Source organism: Opisthocomus hoazin, chromosome 4 (assembly GCF_030867145.1).
Source record: "Opisthocomus hoazin isolate bOpiHoa1 chromosome 4, bOpiHoa1.hap1, whole genome shotgun sequence".
Taxonomy (NCBI): domain Eukaryota; kingdom Metazoa; phylum Chordata; class Aves; order Opisthocomiformes; family Opisthocomidae; genus Opisthocomus; species Opisthocomus hoazin.
Genome location: NC_134417.1, coordinates 11,763,255 through 11,783,099, shown reverse-complemented (window position 1 = coordinate 11,783,099; position 19,845 = coordinate 11,763,255). Strand labels below are relative to the sequence as shown.

General features: G+C 43.7%; 1 protein-coding gene across 4 annotated transcripts in view; it reads left to right on the top strand.

Annotated features, from left to right (window-relative positions):
• The window catches only part of TFDP2 (transcription factor Dp-2), a 68,434-nt gene that overhangs the window by 25,440 nt on the left and 23,149 nt on the right, over positions 1-19,845 (top strand). For 2 of the 4 annotated variants that reach the window (XM_075417986.1, XM_075417983.1), the window contains 6 exons: positions 8,854-8,957; positions 12,330-12,451; positions 14,978-15,025; positions 16,386-16,548; positions 17,095-17,241; positions 19,627-19,695. In XM_075417986.1, coding sequence (XP_075274101.1) covers positions 8,955-8,957; positions 12,330-12,451; positions 14,978-15,025; positions 16,386-16,548; positions 17,095-17,241; positions 19,627-19,695 — 552 coding nt within the window. In that variant the 5' untranslated portion in view covers positions 8,854-8,954. Of the gene's footprint in view, positions 1-1,267; positions 1,711-8,853; positions 8,958-12,329; positions 12,452-14,977; positions 15,026-16,385; positions 16,549-17,094; positions 17,242-19,626; positions 19,696-19,845 lie in introns of those variants that run through there. The other 2 variants (XM_075417987.1, XM_075417984.1) reach the window with 2 other exon arrangements.

The following is a 19,845-nucleotide window of genomic DNA, read 5'->3' as shown; positions in this document are numbered from 1 at the left end:
TGAGGTTTGTGAATGAGTTGACAGCGACATTCGGTTGTGGTTGTGGGGTGATTGTTTCAAGCTGTGAAGGAATTAAACCAGACGTACTGCAGAGTTCGTGTTGAAATGCTGCATGCGTAACCAGGAGAATTTAAAATTTAATCTGTTTGGGAGACATTCCCAGTTAATATGTTAAATATTTTCAATTCTGTAATCCTGTTCATATGTATTATAAAAACGGAAACCCACATGTTTTCCCGCTGGTTCCAAGCAGAGGGCAGGTCTGTGCTACCGCTTGGGCGCTCGTCCCATAAGGCCACCTCGGCTGCCCCCCGTGCATCCCCGCGGCTGCGAGGGCTCCCTGCCGGTTCAAGGGGCAGTCCCACGGCCGCCCGATCTGCTGAGCGCCGGCGTGACCCGGCCGTGAAGCGCTGCGGCAAGACGAAGGTTTGCAGTCGGGTATCACTTGTAAAATCACGCTGGCAGTCAAAGCAGCTGCTGCGTCTCCGCTGTTCGCGCCATCAGCAGCGGTGCCGCCGGCGCGTGTGTCACCTCCCGCAGTGGCAGGTGCAGGGACGGCGTGTCCCGGAGGCTCCTTTCAGCAGCTCGAGCTCCGCAGAGCGCTCCTGCCGCTCGGACGGGCTGGTGCTCGGTCTGTGCGGAGGGGCGGCAGGGGGCCGTCGCTGCCCGCCCCGCTGCCGCCCGGCCCCGCGGCCGCTGCTCCGGCGAAGCTCCCTGTCCGTGTCCCTGGCGCGGGGCCGGGGCGGCGCTTCGCTCCCTCCAGAGCGCGCCGCCGCGCGAACCGCGGTCCCGGCTCCCCGCCGCCGCCCGAATGGTGGCTCAAAGTGAGGGGCATGGGCGCGAGTGGCGGTGTTACCGGCTGCCCGGGCGGCAAAGCAGAGGCTCCGTGGCGGCAGGCTTGAGGCTGCCGCGCCTTCTGCCGCCGCGGTCCCGCACGGGCTCCTGCGGGGCTGCCCCGGGCCCCGCCACGTGCTTCGCCTGGCCTTGCTCGGCGCGCGATTGCTTTCGCCTGGCCCCGCCGCACCATGCCCCCGGGTAACACAAAGGCGCGCGCGGGCGGGGGTCGCCGTCCCCTCGCGCCCCGCCCCGCCGCCGGGGACCCGCGCGCTCTGGCTCCGCCGGTCGCAGCTGCACGCGGGCGGCGGGAGGGTTGGCCGCGTGCCCTGGCAATGGCCGGCGGGAGCGGGCGGCCCCCGCGCCAGGAGGGCTCGGCGGGGGGGGGGCGGGGGGGAGGCCGCTGCTGGAGCGCGGGGTCCGGGTATGGGGCTGCCCGGTGCGAGAGGCACAGGCATAGCGGCGAGAGCCCGGCCGCGGGCCGTGCAGACCGCGAAGGGGCCGGAACGTCTCCCGTACGAGGAGCGGCCGAGTGGCGGGGACTGCGGCCTGCAGAGAAGCTTAGCGATGAGTGCCCGACGGGAGGGTGCCTGGAGGGTGGAGCCCGGTGACAGCACCGGAGCCGCGGGTGCAGGCTGAGCACGGGAGGTTTTGTCTGAACGTCAGGAAGCGCTTTTTCACTCTGAGGGTGACGGACCCCTGCACGGGCTGCCCAGAGGGGCCCTGGAGATGCTCAGAAGCCGTCTGGACGTGGTCCTGGGCAGCCTGCTCTGGCTGACCCCGCTTGAGCATGGGCGTTGGGGATGACCACTGCTGAAGGTGCCTCCCAACAGCTCTGTGATTGTGTCTGCCCATTCTTCTAACTGTGCTTGTGAAGTACGTACTTTACCAAGAACAGTTAGCGTAGGTTGGGGGGAGGGAGTTACATAGGAGTTAGTGTTTTTCACAAACTTAAGAAGTCGGGGTTTGATCAGAACTATTACAGTTACAACAAAAACAACAGCAAAATCAGGCTTGGTTTGGGAGAAAAAGAAAATCTTACCAGACTTTGAGCTGGAAAGCTCACGATGAGAATTTGTTTCCGAAAAAAACAAGATGTTTCCTGTAACAAGGTCGTTTCATTCAAAACTCCATTCCATATAAATGGAAAAAAGTCTAGGAAGGATTAACTTGTATTTGATAAGGTTGCATTTTTAATTATACTGTTTACAAGGTCTTGTTTTGGCGTGCTTTTAGCTTATTTTAAAAGCACTTGATGTACATGACCTGCAAGTAAGGGATACTCCCAAAAGTAAATCAGACCAATTAAAGACACGGAGAAGTCACCTGGAGCACAAGCTTAATTTTCAGTAGATAATGACCTGAAAATGTAAAGAACTCTAAATTTTTAAGTGCCTGTAAAAAAAATTATAAAAGTTACTGAAACTGTATTTTGTTATCTTTCATGGGGGATACTCTTGCACCTAAAAAATGAGTTTGTTCCACAGGTTAACTGTTCTGCTTGCCTCCTAAGCAAAATCTATCGGCTGACCCAGTGTGTCTGTATCCGAGGGAAGACACTGGGTACGGATCCGCTTCTGTCTATGAAGAGCAAGTTGACACTTATGAGTTAATAGGGTGTGGAAGAAAGAAGCAACAGTTTTCAACTGGTTGACTATGAGTGACATATTTGATTCTCATCTTAGAATGTATACTGGAGATTGTACTGTCCTTAGTTAACACTTTATTTGTTACTGTATTCTTAAATTCTATAAATTTACATGGTGTTTTCTGTTTATTGCTGTGGAGGGAAAAGGGAGTCCAGCTCTAGACCACCAGTCTTGCAACAGGCTCCATGAGGCAGGATCACTTACTCAGATCAAATTGCAATCCAGATTGCTTTGGGTGGGAATCTTAGCTTTTAGTAGAACTTCACAATGAACTTTGTTTCAATCTTTTTGTTTTTTGTTATGTCTTCTGTTATGCAGTACCTAATTTTTACAAAGTCCTGGTAGGGCTGGCGTTTTAGAAATTTCTCAGTGCACAAGACTGCCATATGCCTATGCTACTGCAATGGAAGCAGTAAGAGAGATGTCTCTGTCTTTTTTCTTTCTTTCTTTCTTTTTAATTCACATATTTACCATTTTCTGCCTTCTGTTGTGATGTAATCTTTTGCTTGCTTTGATAGACATCTTCTCTGGAAATAGTGGCAGTTAAGTTGGCTCTGGTCACCTCACAGCTGCCTTTAAACATTTTCCTTTGCCTAGTGCCAGCATAGCTGAGTAGGTGGCTGAGCGGTTCACTGGGACTGGAAACAGATTCAGCCAAAAGAGACCCATTGTTCCCGCTTGCCAAAGGAAAAGAAGGCAAGTTCACTACAAAGCCATAGCCGTGGCTGTGCTGGCTTGCAGGCAGGAGTGAGCATTGGTGATGAGGTCTGCATAAACAAATTTTAGTGGCACTGTGCTGAATATCGGAAGAGGGCCTTAGGGGGTTCCAGCTCGAGGCCTGAAGAGCGCTGGGAGGTCATTGTGTGCCTGAAGAGATCTGCTGAAATGACCAAGACAACAGAATTGGTTATCAATAGGCCTACACTTGGTGCGTTGAGATTTATGCAACTGTTAACACCTACAAATTGGTCTCAAATTGAGTGGTAAAAGACTGAAAATGTACTGGTCAGTGTAAGCCTGAAGTACACCGAGATACCATCTGCCCCATTTTGTTTTTTCTTTGATCTCTTTGTTTTCATATATTTCTAGATACGTATGCGCTTCTACAGACTATGACATTTTTAAAGTTGGGTTTATAGCCTAGTGAGTTTGTGCAATAAACGAATGAAGAAATGTACCAAGAAAATATGTGCAGACTAACAGCATGTTAATAATTCAGTTTTTCTATATGCTTTTGTAATGCTGTATCCTGATCTTGGAGATCAATTTGTGTTTTAGCATAATCGAGGAGCCTGAGGGCACAATAATGTAAGTTACTGCAAAATATTCTAATGGACTTCCAATATTTCACAACTAGGAACTGGGGTTCTTTTTGCCGTTACCATCAAGCCGTAGGCTGTATTATTTAAAATGGCTGCTCACTGATACACTTTCGAAAATGTGGACACTTGTTTCGAAGCTCTGAATATGAAATCCAAATTACTAACACTTCCCTGGTGTTTTGTGTAAAAATTCAAAGAGTTTTTTTGTTGATGTATGCATTGTGTGTGACCCCAGCCGGTTGGTCTGTGCTCCCCATCAGCTATGGTTGCCTTCAAACTGGCTGTGACAGATTCTATAGATTCTCCGGTTGACATTGTTTCTGATTATCTTTGCAACTAAGCTGCAGACCTAACAGATTTAGTTATACAGGAAAAAATCTCTTTAGCTTCATATTTGTATAGGAGTCCATGCTGTTTGTGTGAATGTTAGCTATGTAGGATGCCACATAACAATTTAAAGTTGGTCTTGTGGACAGTTAGCTAGTGTGTGCATGTAAGCATACATGTACGTAAACATGAATAACTTCATTCTGTGACTACTTAAAGCTGAAGATCATTTAAATTTATTTTTTCTTTGTGTGTGCAAGTAAACATATTTTTCAAATTCCAGGAAGAATAATAGTTATGTAGTGATCACGTTTTTCTAAATATGAAAGAATAGCAACAGTGGTTGACTGGTTGACAGTAGTGACTGAGGGTTGGAAAAATAATATATGTAGAAGCAAAGTGCTTTTGTTCTAAGAGAAACATACGTATGTCCACTGACAGATTTTTATTTCAAATTTGCATCAGTGACAAGCATGCAGGGTTTGTGGTGGGTTTATATATATTGCAGTTATCCCCCCTCTATGAGAGTTTGAAGTGGGTTTCTTTCCCATGTGCTCGGTTTTACATAGGTAAAATGGGAATAATGACACTGACCTCCTTTTGTGCTTTGAAAGTGCTGCTGAGAAACATTATATAAGAATTGAGTATTATTATACAAATCATGCTAGTTTGATCCATCTCTGCTGACCTTTTTCATCCATGCAATAAGATTACCGTGACTAGGAGGCTGATGGGTCTCATTGTGTTCAGCTTATAACTGTACGCACTGCTGTTTTTCAGTGGAACATAAATCAGTGTAACCTATTTGGGGCATTTATGTGGAATTTGATCATATTTAAAGCTCTTACAATTGCTATGTGATAAAGTATATATAAATAGCTTGGTGATGTTTCAGCTTGAAGTTGAATACAGAAATCTGTTGAATATTTTTTTAGATGATCTACAAACTGTGACATCTACATCGTCCTACTACTTTTTATATGCTGTTTTATAAATAAGACTTGAAAAGAGTGTTTCTGTTGATGCTTGCAGTTTTGTAATACTACCTTGCCTTCAAAACCTTAGAAATTACTAGGTCTTGAGCAAACAGAGGTGCACTAACATCAAAAATTTGGTGTAAAATACAGCTAGTCATCTTAATGAGCAAGTGCCTGCTCTCAGAGCCGATTGTACTTGTGTTGGCAGTTTCCAGTTTGTGGTGATGGTTGTTTTTTAATTGTGCTGGGACTGGTCCCGGCCAGCTCCAGGCCTTTCAGTGGCAGCTGTGTTGCACAGACCTGGGCTGCCACTGTGCAAGGGCCGTGGGCCGGATGGGGTGCTCTTGGAAGATGCTCTTTGTTTAGAGAAGAGTAGTGCCACTGGTGACACTGACTGCAAAATCTGTTGTGGTTGGGGTGCTGGTGTGCCCTATTTGGAAGTGCATTATCTTTTTGCAGCAACTAACTGAATCAACTATCATATTTGCTGTGAAGAGAGATGGGACGGGAGTGTTTGGAGCAGTTGAGGTCACATGAGTATCTGGACTATGACACTATTTTTGAAAAAAAAAAAAGACGAGAGGGAATATTTATAAGTGATAAAACTTTGTTTACCATTTTTTCAACTGCTGACAAACACACAGAATGATCTCTTGTTGTGAAAAATTTGGTTGCTCTTTCTTTCTACCCATGGTGTATAAGAGACACCTTGCTCATGAAAAGAAACTCATCCCTTTCCATCCTGTCTGTGTTTAAAAGTCAACACATTCGCATATATATATTTGCCCATAAAGAAATTTAAAAGTAAGGACAAGGGCAGGGAAACATTTATTTGAAAACTTGATCAACTCTTAAGATCATTTTGACGCTGCTGCTGCTAAGTGGAGGATTTGTGTAGGGATTACAAGATGACGATCTTTCTTACTGACAGTAACTCTAGCCAAAAAGACTTCTAGACATATATTGTATGTAAGCAGCTCTCTTTTTAAAGTCAAGATCAAGTAATTGGAACAACCCTTGTATTGGCTAAAGTTGTCCTAATGGTGACTTTATACATTTGTCTCGGTAGCCTTGTGAATGAAGGCACGGTGCAGCAGTAGCTCTTAATTAGTGTTTTTCCCAGGACTGCTACAGTCGGTCTGGTGGTTGTGTGGTTTTGGCCATGGGTATTGTATTTTTAAGCTACAGTTTGTAGAGAGTCTGCAGGTGCGTGCAAGGGGGGGTGCAGGGGTGTGTGTATCTCTGTACACGTGCATACATACATTAAAAACTGTCGGTGCAAAGAGATGACAATCTACATGCCACGTGTTGAGAAACAAGCAAGCGGTGTGCACAGCAATTGGTGTGGGACAGTGGGTAGACCTGTACACTGGATGGTGCACCAGCAGAGCCAGTTGTACGGTACCATGAGGCTGACACGTCCTGGTCTCGCGCTGTGAGGCATGACGTTCTGTGCCTCTTGCAGGCCAGGAAGTGTCACAGGAGACAACTCTGTGATGTAGCCCTGTGGTAAGAGAACTGCAAGCCAAATGCTGACGTTTCAGAGTTTTACTGCACTTTGCCATGTGACCTTATGTTGTTGGCACCAGAGAAAATAATTTATTTCTTTTCCGTGGTAAGAAAAGGGGCAAGGAGAAATAGCATGAGAGCTGATCTTGGAGAAAAAGGGGTCAAAAGTTTCAGCTGCAGCAGAAAAGAGGAAAATTTCTGCAGCAGTACTGGGAAGTGACAGGCATCTCACTGATGACAACAGCCTGCAAAGGGAGGGGAGGCTAGGTTTTGGTGAGAATATGCTAGCACAGCTTAGCAAATCCTGTAGCAAAAGTAAAACTGACAAGTAACTGGCCAGTTTGGAGCACTGTTTTGAGCTCAGAATGTGAACACAATGTATGTAAATCATTAATTACTGTTGTCTTGTGCACTCTGGTACTACCTCCTGAAAGGTATTTCATAATAGAACAAGGATTTACTGTGGGGCTGGGTTTGCGAGAGTGTGAGTTTTGGAAGGTTTTTTTTCTAGGTCAGCTAGGTGGCTGAATAAATTTTCAATTTATTGAATAAAGAAAAAACAAGCTTCTTCTGAAGATGTTCTCATGTACACATCTGCCTTTTGGAAAATTAATATTTAGTAGTAGTGTTATTCCAGGTGCCAAAAAGAATTTACACAGAACATTAGGACTTCCTTGTCTCAAATTGTAAATATTTCTCATATCAGTGTTCATTTTTTATAAAGGTAAGATTTTGCATATGTCTACATCTTTTCTACTTCTGTGATGTAGCTACAGAAGATCCTTTTTTTAAGTAGTAGTGGTCTCTCAATTATGTTGCTTCTGCTTCGTGTTACAGAGAAGTTACACTGTGGAGTTTATGATTTTCCAGTTACCTCATGGCAGAACATAGGTGTAGTAAAATAAAAAAAAGTTTAAAAAAAACCCCACCACCAAAAAACATGGTTCAGGACCAAGTGGGAGGAGAAAAGTGGGCAGTGGAGGAGAGCAGGTTATATGAGAAAAGACCAGGGAACAGAGATGTCGAACACCAGAGTCAGCTTGGGGACCATCTGGGCTAAGCTGACCGTTGGCTGGCTGCTGTGGAAGGAGGAGGGCAGGGCAGTGGCGAGGGCTGGTGTCTGTGCTGTTCTGAGGGAACCCGTCACCTCAGGTGCCTTCAGTTTCTGGCTGCTAGTGCCAGAGAGCGTAAGTAGCTCTTCAGGAGCCAATCCTTGTCCTTACAGCTTGTCACCCCAGGGGCTGACTCTGGATGACGAGGCAGTGGCAGCTCTTCCTTACCTTTGATTCTACCTCCAGACGCACCACTGTCGTGTCCCGTTTGAATAAGGCTGTGCGTAAGAGTGAGGGGAGGTATTTGATTGATAGAGTCCCAGCTCTCTTGCTTCAAATCTGTCAGAGGCAGGAGCTGCTGCTGCCACAATGTCCGTAGATAAATAAGCCTGTTCACCGCTCTGAGTGGCTTGTGTATGACAGTTTGAACTCTCAGGGGCTAGTGGTAGTGCTGCATGACAGTTTAGGTGAAGACATGTGAATAATCAAGATTACAAGATACAATTTGGAATCAAGGAGGAGCAGCAGCATTTGTGAGGGTCTCAGCATAGAGCTGCGCTCCTCTGTGTGACGGCAGGATGAGTTAGATCCATAAGTGATCTGGGGTCACAAAGACAACAAACATCTTGGGATGAGAATGCACTGGCTTAGAGCTGGCGTAGTTGGCTTTATCTTGACGTCCAGCTGCCTGCTCTGTTACTTTAGGTAACGTGTAAAGGCGTCGTTTGCTCCATCTGTATAGGCGTGCTTGACTGATGTTTGTGGAGTACTTCAGTCCAATGAGGAATGGTTAAGGCTATGAAGATACAGGGATACGTATTTTGTACGTGTGCTTACGATTATAAATAGGCTTTGTATGCCAACTACTTCCTCGAAGTATGCTCATTAACTTAATGCTGAGGTATGGCAGGCTGTGTGCTCTTTCTCTTAGGCAAGAAGAAGTTGTCTCTGGAAACAAAACACTAACACGAAATTTTAAAGGTGAAAGAGTGAAGTCATAGTTTTGTGAGGTGTCCTTGTGACATCTGCTAAAAGGTCTGGGGGCTTTTACGTGAGGGTGTGTTTGCAGGCAAAAAAGCTAACCTGATTCCAAAACGTTAAAGTGATGTGAGAATTTACCAACGTGTTCTTCATAGGTTACTAAGGAAGTAATTTAAAACTCTCTTTTTACTGCTTTTTTTAGGTAATATTTCAATAATCACATTACCGGTTTCCAGCACCAACTCCCCAACTAAGATTTTGCCAAAAACCTTAGGACCAATCAATGTGAATGTTGGACCCCAAATGGTAAGTTTTGCAACTCCAGCAGTGCTAACTGGTGCAACTGGCTGCGTCGCTTCCTGCTGATATAATATGGAAAGATGAAAAACAAGGATGTGAACAGTGCGGGGACCTTGGCATTTGGTGCCTCGGCTGCAGAGGCTGCTGAAGAGCCCGCCTGGGTGGGAAGGTGGTGACAGGTGGGTGCAGCAAGCCGCTCCCAGCAGCCACCTTGTGTGTGGCCTTAGGGGGTACCTGTCTTCCTGGCTTGGAATGCAAATTGGAACGACTTTACCCGTTATTTTAACTATTACTTAAAAGTGTATCAAGGAAAAAAAAAATCTCATTAAGAATGTTATTGGTACTGTTTGAATGTTTTGAGTCATGTTCTCAGCAGTAAATCTGCAGCCTTGCCAAAGACTTAAGGGTCTCCGATGTATGGCTCGAGATTTAACGTGTTAAAACTATTTTTCTTAAAACTGTCTTTTCCTGTCAATGATAACTGTATATGAACATACGTTGCCATTTCAGGGATTCTGGGTCTTTTTTTGAGAAAAATGTTCAGTTTGCTGGTGGCCAGAGAACTAAATAGCCAATACAGTAAACTGTTTCTGGTAACCTGATGCTCACTTCCCAAGCACTTAGCCTGAGTGCAAGAACCATTTAATGTGTTTTATAAATTATTGTGGTGGGTCTTCTTCACATCAGAAGTTATCACTGTTCTTCAGTGGCTTTTATCCCAGTGGGGCAGATGGGCACAAGCGTTACAGCCAGCCCCCCCAGCTGCGTTCTCCGCCGCGTAGAGCTCTCTGTCTGAAGTACGAGCCACAGGCTGCCTGCCAGGGCGCAGCTTCCTCGGTCCATCGGTGCGGCTGCAGGTGTTGCTAGGGCATGTGCCCTGCAGCATTTCACTGGAGTGGGTCTGCTGCAGCAGATGTATTCTGTGAGTGCAATAAATAGTGGCCAAAACAGGGGAGAGCGGCTGGTTAATGCGGTTCCTCCTCTTACGAGTGACTTCTCACAGCCCTGCTTTTGGTTTAAATAAACCCTGGTCACAGTTTAGGTTCTGTAGCAGGTAGAAGTTGCAAAAGCTACTGCGTGGTGCGAGACACCCATTTTATTTGTTTTTAAATTTTTAAATTTTTGAATTATTTTATTCAGCTGCTTTGTGAGGATAGATCTATATTCAAAAAACATTTGCTTATTAAATAGCCATTAACACAGGCCTCCCAAGACATCCAGTGTACGGCTGTGTCGTGTTCCAGGCCGTTTAAAAAAGAACGTTCACAATTTCTTGATGGTGGGAATGTGGACGCTGCTTTGGCCTCTCACCCGTGTTAGCAGCACGCTGCTGCCGCGAGGGTGTTTGGGGTTGCTTAACCGCTGCAGGTCGCAGCCCTTGCGGGTGCTCCGGACCCCTGAAGCCGGCAGACGGCCCGGGGTCAGTGGGTGGGCGCCTGGCTGGAGGGTGACGGCTGGGGCGCGGCTGTGCGGGCGGTGCCCTCGGCGCAGTCTGCCGCCTGGGCGCTTGGCTGCGGGTCCTTGTCGCGGCCTCTGTAGATGCAGCCTGCGGGTGCAGACTTGGCAGCAGGAGCGGTACCAGCCAGGCGCTGGCGCTGAGGTGCGGGGGTTTAGCACGCCCTGCGCCTGCTCCGCTCGCTAAGCTCGGGCGAGCTGCGCTTTCCCCGCTCGGTCTGCGCGGGGGCTGGCGGCCCGCGGGGCAGTGCCTGCTGCCGGAGGGGGTGGCGTTCGGCGCCTGAAACTCCTCGGCGCAGCCGTTTGCGAAGGCGAGCGCTCGGTGGCAGATGTCACAAGTGACGCCGCGGTGACGCCATGTCTGTGCCTTCCGTACCCGTGACGTGGGTGTCCCCGCGCGCAGGCGCGCGCGGCCGTGACGGCCAGTGGCGCCAGGGGGCCGCGGGGCCGCCGCCAGGTGGCGCCAGGGGCCGGAGGGACGCGCAGCGGGGACACCCCCTCCCCTCGCCTCCCCTCCCCTCCCGCCCCCCCCCGGGTTCGAGCGGCGGTCCCGGCGCCGCGGGCAGAGCGAGCGCGGCCGCCCCCGGGGACGCGTTTGACCGGCGCTTTGCAAGGCGTCGGCGGAGCGGGGTGAGCCCTCGGGGGGCAGCGCGGCGAAACGCGTGTCAGCGCGCAGGGTGTTTCGAATCTCTGCTCCCTGGCACCTGTCTGCCACTTCCGGGCAGCACCGCACACCCGCTGCAAATAAACGTTACTTATAAGGTTGCAGGGAATTGGTACAGAAAGTTACTGGACTGGGTCGATGTTTAGCTGAAATAGGGTATTACTGATTCTCCCTTTACATACTAGTGTTACACCAGTGCTGAACTTAAACAAGCTTTTAAAATTTAATCATTCTATCACAGAACGTTTCTGACTCTAAGCCAATGTAGCAGTGAGCTGATAAAAGTCGATATCTTTCCCTTGCCTGCATGCAGTGTGTGAAGCAGCCAGCCGGGGAACTTTTGTTCTCCAGTGTCAACCAGTAAATACCTACCTTGTACCTGTGGTTTGGTTTTTCTTAAATCTGTGTTTTCACTTGTTTCTGTCAAGCTATCCACTTGCAAAAATCAGTAAGATAAAATTATGTCTTCAAGATAAAAAATAACATACATGTAACCATGGTGTGGTGTTAGGAGGGATGTGAAGTAATGCTCAGTAAGCTAAGGAAATGGGAAACTTTAAAGACCAACTAAATATAATACTGTTTCATTTTTAAATACTCTCTAAATTCTTCTGGTGATCTACTTGAAAGAATAAACTTAGATGTGATGTAAAAGTTGAGACCAGGTGTCTTGGTGCTAACAACTGTTGTACATACAATTCCACCAGGTTTGAATAAATGTAAATTCTGTCTATACTGTACAGACTTTACATTTCATTCCATAGGTACAAAGTTGTATTATTAGCTTGCTGGAATGCCTTGAGATCTTGTGAATGCTAAAAACTGCAGAGAATACTTTGCCTGTAGCTCACATTTTCTTTGGTACCAAAGAGAGACAATTGCAAGAGACAAGTCCGTTGGAAAGGAGGTGTTATTGATTACAGTGATCAAGAAATTGCCTAGATGTACTCTCGAAGAAACAGTTAGATGTACATAGGTACAGATTCTATCTGTCATACCTAGTAATTATTTCTATTTGTCTAGGTCTTGTCCATATGAATAATACAGTAATGTAGTACAATTAGTAGAAAACTTAACAGCGTTATAATTACTTTCATGTATGAAGATCTTCTGATGACATCTCTGCTGTATATTTTGACTGCAGCTTGCATCTGGTACAGAGCTATTTTTTTCTTAGTACCATGCTTAGTGTGACTTTTGGGCTGTGGTAACCTCTGTTTTCTTAAGAGAGCTGCGGTTTTTATTTCTAAATTTCATAGATCATAAGCACATCACAAAGACTGAGCAATTCAGGGAGTGTTCTGATTGGGAGTCCGTATAACTCAGCTCCAACAATGGTCACACAGACACACATAACGGAAGCTTCTGGCTGGGTCCCCGGGTAAGATCTTTGTTTTATTTAAAGGTGTTCGAGGATCTGTTCTGTTTTTTTTCCTTTATTTATACTGTTGTGTCTATATGTTGGCTTACGGCTTGTAGTTCTTGCATAACTGAGTGTGCTCTTTAGCCTGCTATGCACTTTTGATGTCTGGACCATGTGAACATGGAAGTACAAGCACCAGTCACTCCACTCTCTGTTTTGATTTTGTTTTATGGCAGTGTCTGTTTCTTTGTGAAAATGGAGAGTTACAAATTCAGGAGTCCTGTTAAAACAGCCTTTATTTTTTTCATAAGTTCATGGTATATCCAAGTAGCTTTGCTGTTGAGCATATCAGCAAGTGCCAGCAGAGAGAGACTGTCAGAAACACTTCAAGAGGCATTTAAGAATAAAGCTCTAATGGAAGATTCTGAATGTAACCAATGTTGTATTTTTATTACCACTTTACAGTAGCAACAAGTTTTCATGGGGTTCCGAGGCACTCCAGAGTCACATGACTATCTTTTCTAAGGAATCTGGTCTTGACAGCATTTCATGATTTATGTTTTTTTAATACCACTGCTACTGAGCTTATCTGTCTCAAGACAATTGTAGTGCTTTGCCTCTTAAAATTAAAAAGTAATTTATTTCCTTATCTGGGTTAGTTTTTCTAAACAGGTGGTGAATGTCAGTAGTACCTTTCCAGCTTTAGAGATGGGAAAATGGAGCATCTAGCACATATCAGAAATGAGAGTATAATGTTTGTACCTTGACTTTCTTCATTCTGTGCTGTGAGCAAGGCCTGTCATAGTCTTGTACTTCACACTTGCTAGATACCCACCATAGAGTCAATAAACTGCATGCCTGCCTGAGCAGTTTTTAGGCTTGATTTTTTTGCTGAATGTGTGTTTAGCTCCTCAGATACCTTTTGAATCCACTTTGTTCTGATGTTATTTGAAAAAGGAGATCTCAAAGACTACTTTGTTTCTGCAAATTTTGTGAAACGTGCAGGCCTGGCAGAAGTTCTTTCAGTACCCAGAGCAAGGAAAGCTATAGTGTGTTCACAGCTTGCTAAAGCAGAGAATCAGTGCCCATTAGCTTTTTTAAGCTTCATCCAAACGCAGGTGATGGAGATTCTCAGAGAGAAGCCTAGCTGCAGTGCATCAACCACCACCACTGAGGAGAAGCACCATCCCTCTGTTGGTATACTGTCAAAATCTAGACATAGTATTTCCAGGGAGCATAACTACTGTTTCACCCATAAAACGGAGCAAGATGTTCTCCAAACTGGCCAGTCGGTATTGATCCCAGCAGAAGTCCACACGATAGGTCATATTTTCATCTGAAGAACAGAGGTGAGGAAGGGTCCATGGTATTGTCAAACCTAAGTGGTTAGTTCTCAGCGAAGACAGTTCCAGAGGACTGCAAGTCCAGACTCCCTGCTTTACCCGTTGTTTACTTCTCTTCGGAGGTTCCAGACTGTTTCCAGAATCAGACGAGCGCAGAGCATATCTCTTCTCAGGGCTCCACACACCCTCCGTCGGCCCTGCGTGCAGACCAGGGGACAGCTCTGTGTTCGCTGCCCGCCAGCCCCGTGCCCCAGCCCTGCTGCCGCCAGCCCCGGGTCGCGCGGTGGGGCGGTTAAGCACCATGGACAGGGGTTGCCAACGACCAAACCCTGCTGTTGCTGGCGAGGAAGGTGTCTGCCGATGGGCTCCGGATTGCACAGCCAAGTACATGCAGGCTTTCCTGGCACAGATCTTCAAACCTATCATTTTTGTTCAGCTCCCTTCATAGCAGTGTCAGTTTTTTAGCTGCGTAAGTATCTGCCGTGAGCCCTGGGTTTGAAACTGCAAGGTAGCAATGTGAAGTTTATTTACCGGTGGTTCTCAAGCGGTGTGCATTGTATCAACTGCAAGAATAAAAGAGAAGTTTGGAATACAATTCTGAAGTCTGCTTGCTGTAGCTAATAAACAGAACTGCAAGGAAACCAGCAATGATTGGTGACTGCTACTCCTATGCAAAATTCAAGTCAACTATTTCTTCAGAGTATGTCTCTTCAGCTCTATATGCATCAGCTTTAATATGAACATCTTTCGTGTTTTACCTTGCTTTTTTTTAAAGATACCAAAACGTTCCGTGTCCTGAAAATACAGAATATCTTGTGCACATTTAAAGGCACTTTTCTTCCACATGGGGGAATTTTAAATAAGAATTTTCAAAGGAGTCCAGGTTCTCCTTTTTGATGGGATTTGGTTATCTAGCTCACATCAGCACTTCCTGTAGTTCCAGATGAAGTGATTTCCCTAAAATCGTATGGGCAAAACATGGTAGAATTGGGAATAGAACTTGTCTGTCAGTGAGCTCAGAAAGCCTCCAAAGTCCTAACCACCTTCTCTCAAATTTTGTCAAGTTGTATTGTGCTGTTTTCTGCTTTTAGTAAATGTATAACAGCAAACATTAGTACCGAGCTAGGTCCCAAATACGTGGATTTTCTTGGTCTGAATAGCTAATGTTATTTTCATCTAAGTTTGAACTGTCTTTTCTTAGGGACAGAAAGCGGACTCGAGAATTTATAGAATCAGATTTTTCAGAAAGGTGAGTATTATTGAACATATATTTTATGTATATGGTCATACTTGTTGTATTTCTTCAGAACTGCCCTTCAGAGAGATGAGTGTACAGTTCCCACTTTCAGCAGTTTTCACTCCTCCATGTAAAAGCCATGTTGTATGTTATTCCTTGTAGTTATAGTTCATTACTCTCTGCTTTATCACTTCCTGATAAATACATTAGAGATGATACTGGGAGTTGTGAAAAACAAACACAACACATCTTTAGAAACAGGATTGTTCTAGTTTTCAACGTGAGGAATGCTTGTAAACAGATGATCTTTTCCTTTACTTCCAAAACTTCTTTGAATGCATTGAAGGTGGTTTTATTTGTTTACCTATCAGAGGTTACTCAAATTGATTATCTGCGAAGGGATTAGGAGTGTGGGTTGGTTTTTTTGTTTGGTTGGTTTTTTTAAAATCTTCTGGTGTTCTTTTCCACTCTTCCTTTTCTTTTGTCCTTCTTTCCAATGTTCTGTTTTCTTAAATACATTCGAAATTTTGAAAAGCATTCTTATATTTTAATGTTTTCCTTAGTTTGATACTGTTGGCAGAACTGGGCCTTTTTCTGTAAAACGATAGATCTTCCTGAAACATATTTTCAAACCAACTTGTAAAACTGTAATTTAAAAAAAAAAAAACACAGTACAACTGAGCTTTTTAAAGGCTTCTGTGGAAATATGCATCCAAATCTGGTTTGTATGATAAAACCAACTGCACCTGTTTTTTCCATTATTATTCCATTATCTAAGCTCGTGCTTTTCTGAAGGACAAAAGTGAATGGAAAATAACCCTGACAGTTGCCAGTTATTAATCTAACACCATAAAAAACAACGAATAAGTAGTTACTCTCTACAGAAGAGACTGTTGTATCTCTGTCTTAACTATGATGGTACAGGTACTAGGTCAGTAGGAGAAATGATGTATCTTCTGCTGTGTTGTAAATAGGGATCTGAGCCTTTCTATTTTAAGAACAAACATGAGAGTTCCCTGTAAATCTGGCTTCCAGGCACATAAACACCCTGTGAGGTTTTCTCCCTTTTTTTGGTTGTTCTTTTGTGAAACTACCTGGAGATGAATTTTACAAATCCAGTTTTTTAAGCATCTGCCTGGTAGCATGTGTTCAAATACTGTTAATGCAGAAATCGCTGAGAAGGGGCTTCTCTGTACTTTTATGCCAACTTGTAAGAAACAGGAAAGTGGTTCAAAAAAGCAGATTAGTTTTATTTTTCATTTAGGTAGTACATAATGTCATGAATCCTGATTCCTGTTGTGAAAGGTAGACTGTGTAACAAAGTAGCTTATTAACATTCTATGTATTAAAATAATTACTTTTCTTCTTCCAGTAAGAGAAGCAAAAAAGGAGATAAAAATGGGAAGGGTCTGAGGCATTTTTCCATGAAAGTATGTGAAAAAGTTCAGCGTAAAGGAACAACTTCATACAATGAAGTCGCTGATGAGCTGGTATCAGAATTCACAAATTCTAACAGCCACCTAGCTACAGATTCGGTAAGCAAATATGTGTTGAAATTTGTTATGCCATTACAAAATTGTCTGCTTTATCATGGGATTCTGTCCCTTCTGTTTCTGCACTGTCCTGCCACGCTCCATACTTTCCATCACTTACTTAACTACTTCCTAAATATAAAGACTTATGCTCTCAAATTCAAAAATATAGAATTACAATGAAGAATTGAACTCCCTCTAAATTATAAACAAAATAGAGAAGTCTGCCAAAAGAATTATCTTGAAAAAAGGGCTACTCTTGTACCTGCCATATGTGGTCTTGTCGGGCTTTTCAACTGTAACAGACTTGCCATGATAGGAATTTGCTGCACAGAGGCTTCAGGCAGGTCTGAAGTTTCCATTTGCAACCAAACACATTCATGTGGTATCCAGGTAGTAGCACAGATGAAGGCATCATGTTTTAATACCACTCTGACTTGAGCTGCGATTTTGTCTTTTTATCTTCTCCATATCTATTAAGGACGCATTCAGTCTTTTTTTTCCGTTTTGAATTCTTTTATTGTAATTAATGCTGCATTGTTTTCTTAGCAGGCTTATGATCAGAAAAATATTAGACGGAGAGTTTATGATGCCCTTAATGTCCTGATGGCAATGAATATAATTTCAAAGGAGAAGAAGGAAATCAGATGGATCGGCCTTCCAACAAACTCAGCTCAGGAATGTCAGAATCTAGAGGTAAACTGAGACAGATGGGAAATGCTATATGGTTCACAGCTTGTGATAATGGAGCTGCTCTGCTTTAGAAGAGGGGTTTTTTTCTCAGTTTGAACCTGGTTGGTTTTGCTTCTTGCACATTATGAAGGTACAACTTTTGATATTTGAATAAACTGAAAGGATGTATTTATGTATGCTTAGTTCAGTTTTATTTAGTATACATTATGTGAAGTTTAAAAAACTGTTTACCTTACAAAAATGGACATGGATTAAATCAGGGTTTACTTTTAAGATTAAAGTCTGTAGTAGCCTGAATTAACTAAAGGAAAGTCAAAAGAATTTATGGTGCAGTTATACTTACCAAATGGTATACATTTGAAAGGAGACCAGTTTTCTGTTAAGGTCTGTACCTGGAAATGCCATTCAAAGGAAATTAAATTGAAAAATAATTCCTGCTAGGATGTCAAATGCTAGTAACGAACTGGCAAGGAAAAAAATGAAGTATTACTTATTGGTTATTTCCATTATTTTTCCAGCAGGTTAAGAGTTACCATGTTTTTGCAGGGATGCCAGAATTTATATGCACAAATGTTGCTTGTCCTTCAGGCCAAATGCTCTATAAATAAAAAATACAAGTTACTGCATTTACTGCAGTGCTGTAAATACATCTTAGTTTGTATTATTTTTGTGGTACTTGTGACATTAAATATCTTAAAAGGTGGGGGGTGCCTCTCCAGTACAGAACAATTTTTTTTGTGCAGGTTTATTTACATCAATTGTCTTTCTAGAGATAGTAAGAAAAAAGCTTTTACTATCCTTGTCCATTACATCAACTTGGAAAATACATCCACCCAGGGAATATGCATATGCTCAATCGTTATACTCAAGGATGCTTTTTAAAAAAAATTACGGATAAATCTACATTTTACATGCATTCATGTGAGTGCATTATCTTTAGTGTATGTTATTGTTACAAATACAGAACTCAGATTTCGTGGTGTCATCTACAATGATCATATGCTATTCACTGATTCAGGCTCTAGTTACATATAAACAAAATGGAAACCAGGCATATTTTCTTAAAATGTTGCTTCCTATGACATAATAGAAAATAAAGCTGCATTTTCATCGTGTGAAAATCAGAATTGATTTTGCCTTTAACGCTGTATAAAGTGCCAACTCTTCTTGCAGTGTAATTCCATAATAAGATTACCAGTAAAAAAATGAGAAACAGTACAAAAAAGCTTCTTCTATAGAAACCAGGTCTAAATTACATCTGTACTGTTTATTGGTTTTAAGAGTTACATATTTGTCCCAGCAAAGAAAGTCATCTACTGTGCTCTGAAGGAAGCATTTTAAACATTGGGGGGTGGGGGAAGGAACCAGAGCAAAGCAACATTGTTGATAAAACAGAGAGGGGAGCGGTTAGGCCAGCTAAGTGTTAACAGACTGCGTCATTGAGTTTCAGTGGTTGAATAAGAAGGTAATGTAAGAGTTCAATATTTGTGGGAGCAGTGATACAGTGCTGGCACCAACTGGATGATGAGGAAAAATACCTTTTAAATGTGATGACTACTGTCCAATTCTTTAGTGTTGCCCCAGAACATTCTTTAAAACTCTGTTGGTTGTATCTGCAGTGTCAGGAGGCATCCAGTACTATGGCTGTCCACAACACTGCATACTTAGGTTGAAGATAGCTTTGTCCCGTAAACTGACATTAGCAAAACTGTTGCAAGAAATGGATTCTGTGCTCATGTAGAAAATGTTACCTCTACCCCCTTTTTTGTTCCTGAAATCTTGTTAGTTTAATCAAGTCTCAGATGAGTAGTCGAAACGAAAAGTGGACATCACTGGAAAGATGCAGGTGAGGATCCTGAGCCCAGACTCCACACATTTATGTCTAGTAGCTTGCAGCTGGGACAACAGTGGAAGGGATGTGCACAATTCCAAGAGTGGAGAGCAGGAGGGAAAAAAAACCTAACCCAAAACACCCCCTCAAGAAAGTGTTCAGTTTGGTGCTAATTGCCCCTCAGTGCACAATACAGAAGAGGAGGAATGGGTGAGGAAATAATAGTCTCTCGAAATAATTGATTCTTTACTGAAGTTAAAATTGTTGACAAAGAAAGAAATTACAGTTTGACAAACCCGTTTTATGGAGAAACTCACGTGACGGTGTGTTTAGTCTGTTTGAAAAAGAAGAAAATAAAAGGCAAGTGGGTAGGGCCGAAAAGACTTGTGCAATTTACTTACTGTGCCGTGGAATCCACCATCATTTACAAAGATAGTATGGATTTTTGTAACGGTGCTAGCACACTGATGTAGCTCTAAAGCCTGTTCAGTTTGGCACAATGGAACAGACAAGGTAACTAAGTAATTATCTCGATGCATTTACACTTATATTTTAAGATAGAAAAACAGAAGCGGATTGAAAGGATAAAACAGAAGCGAGCCCAACTACAAGAACTCCTGCTGCAGGTATATTTAATTTTAATTATTTTTTTCCATAAATGAAATTATCAAATGCAAATCCGACATGTTAGAACTTCTGACATTCTTTCTAGATGTACTTAGCAGCTATGATATATTAGGGAGAAAAGTTTCACGCTTGTGACCTTTCTGGATCCT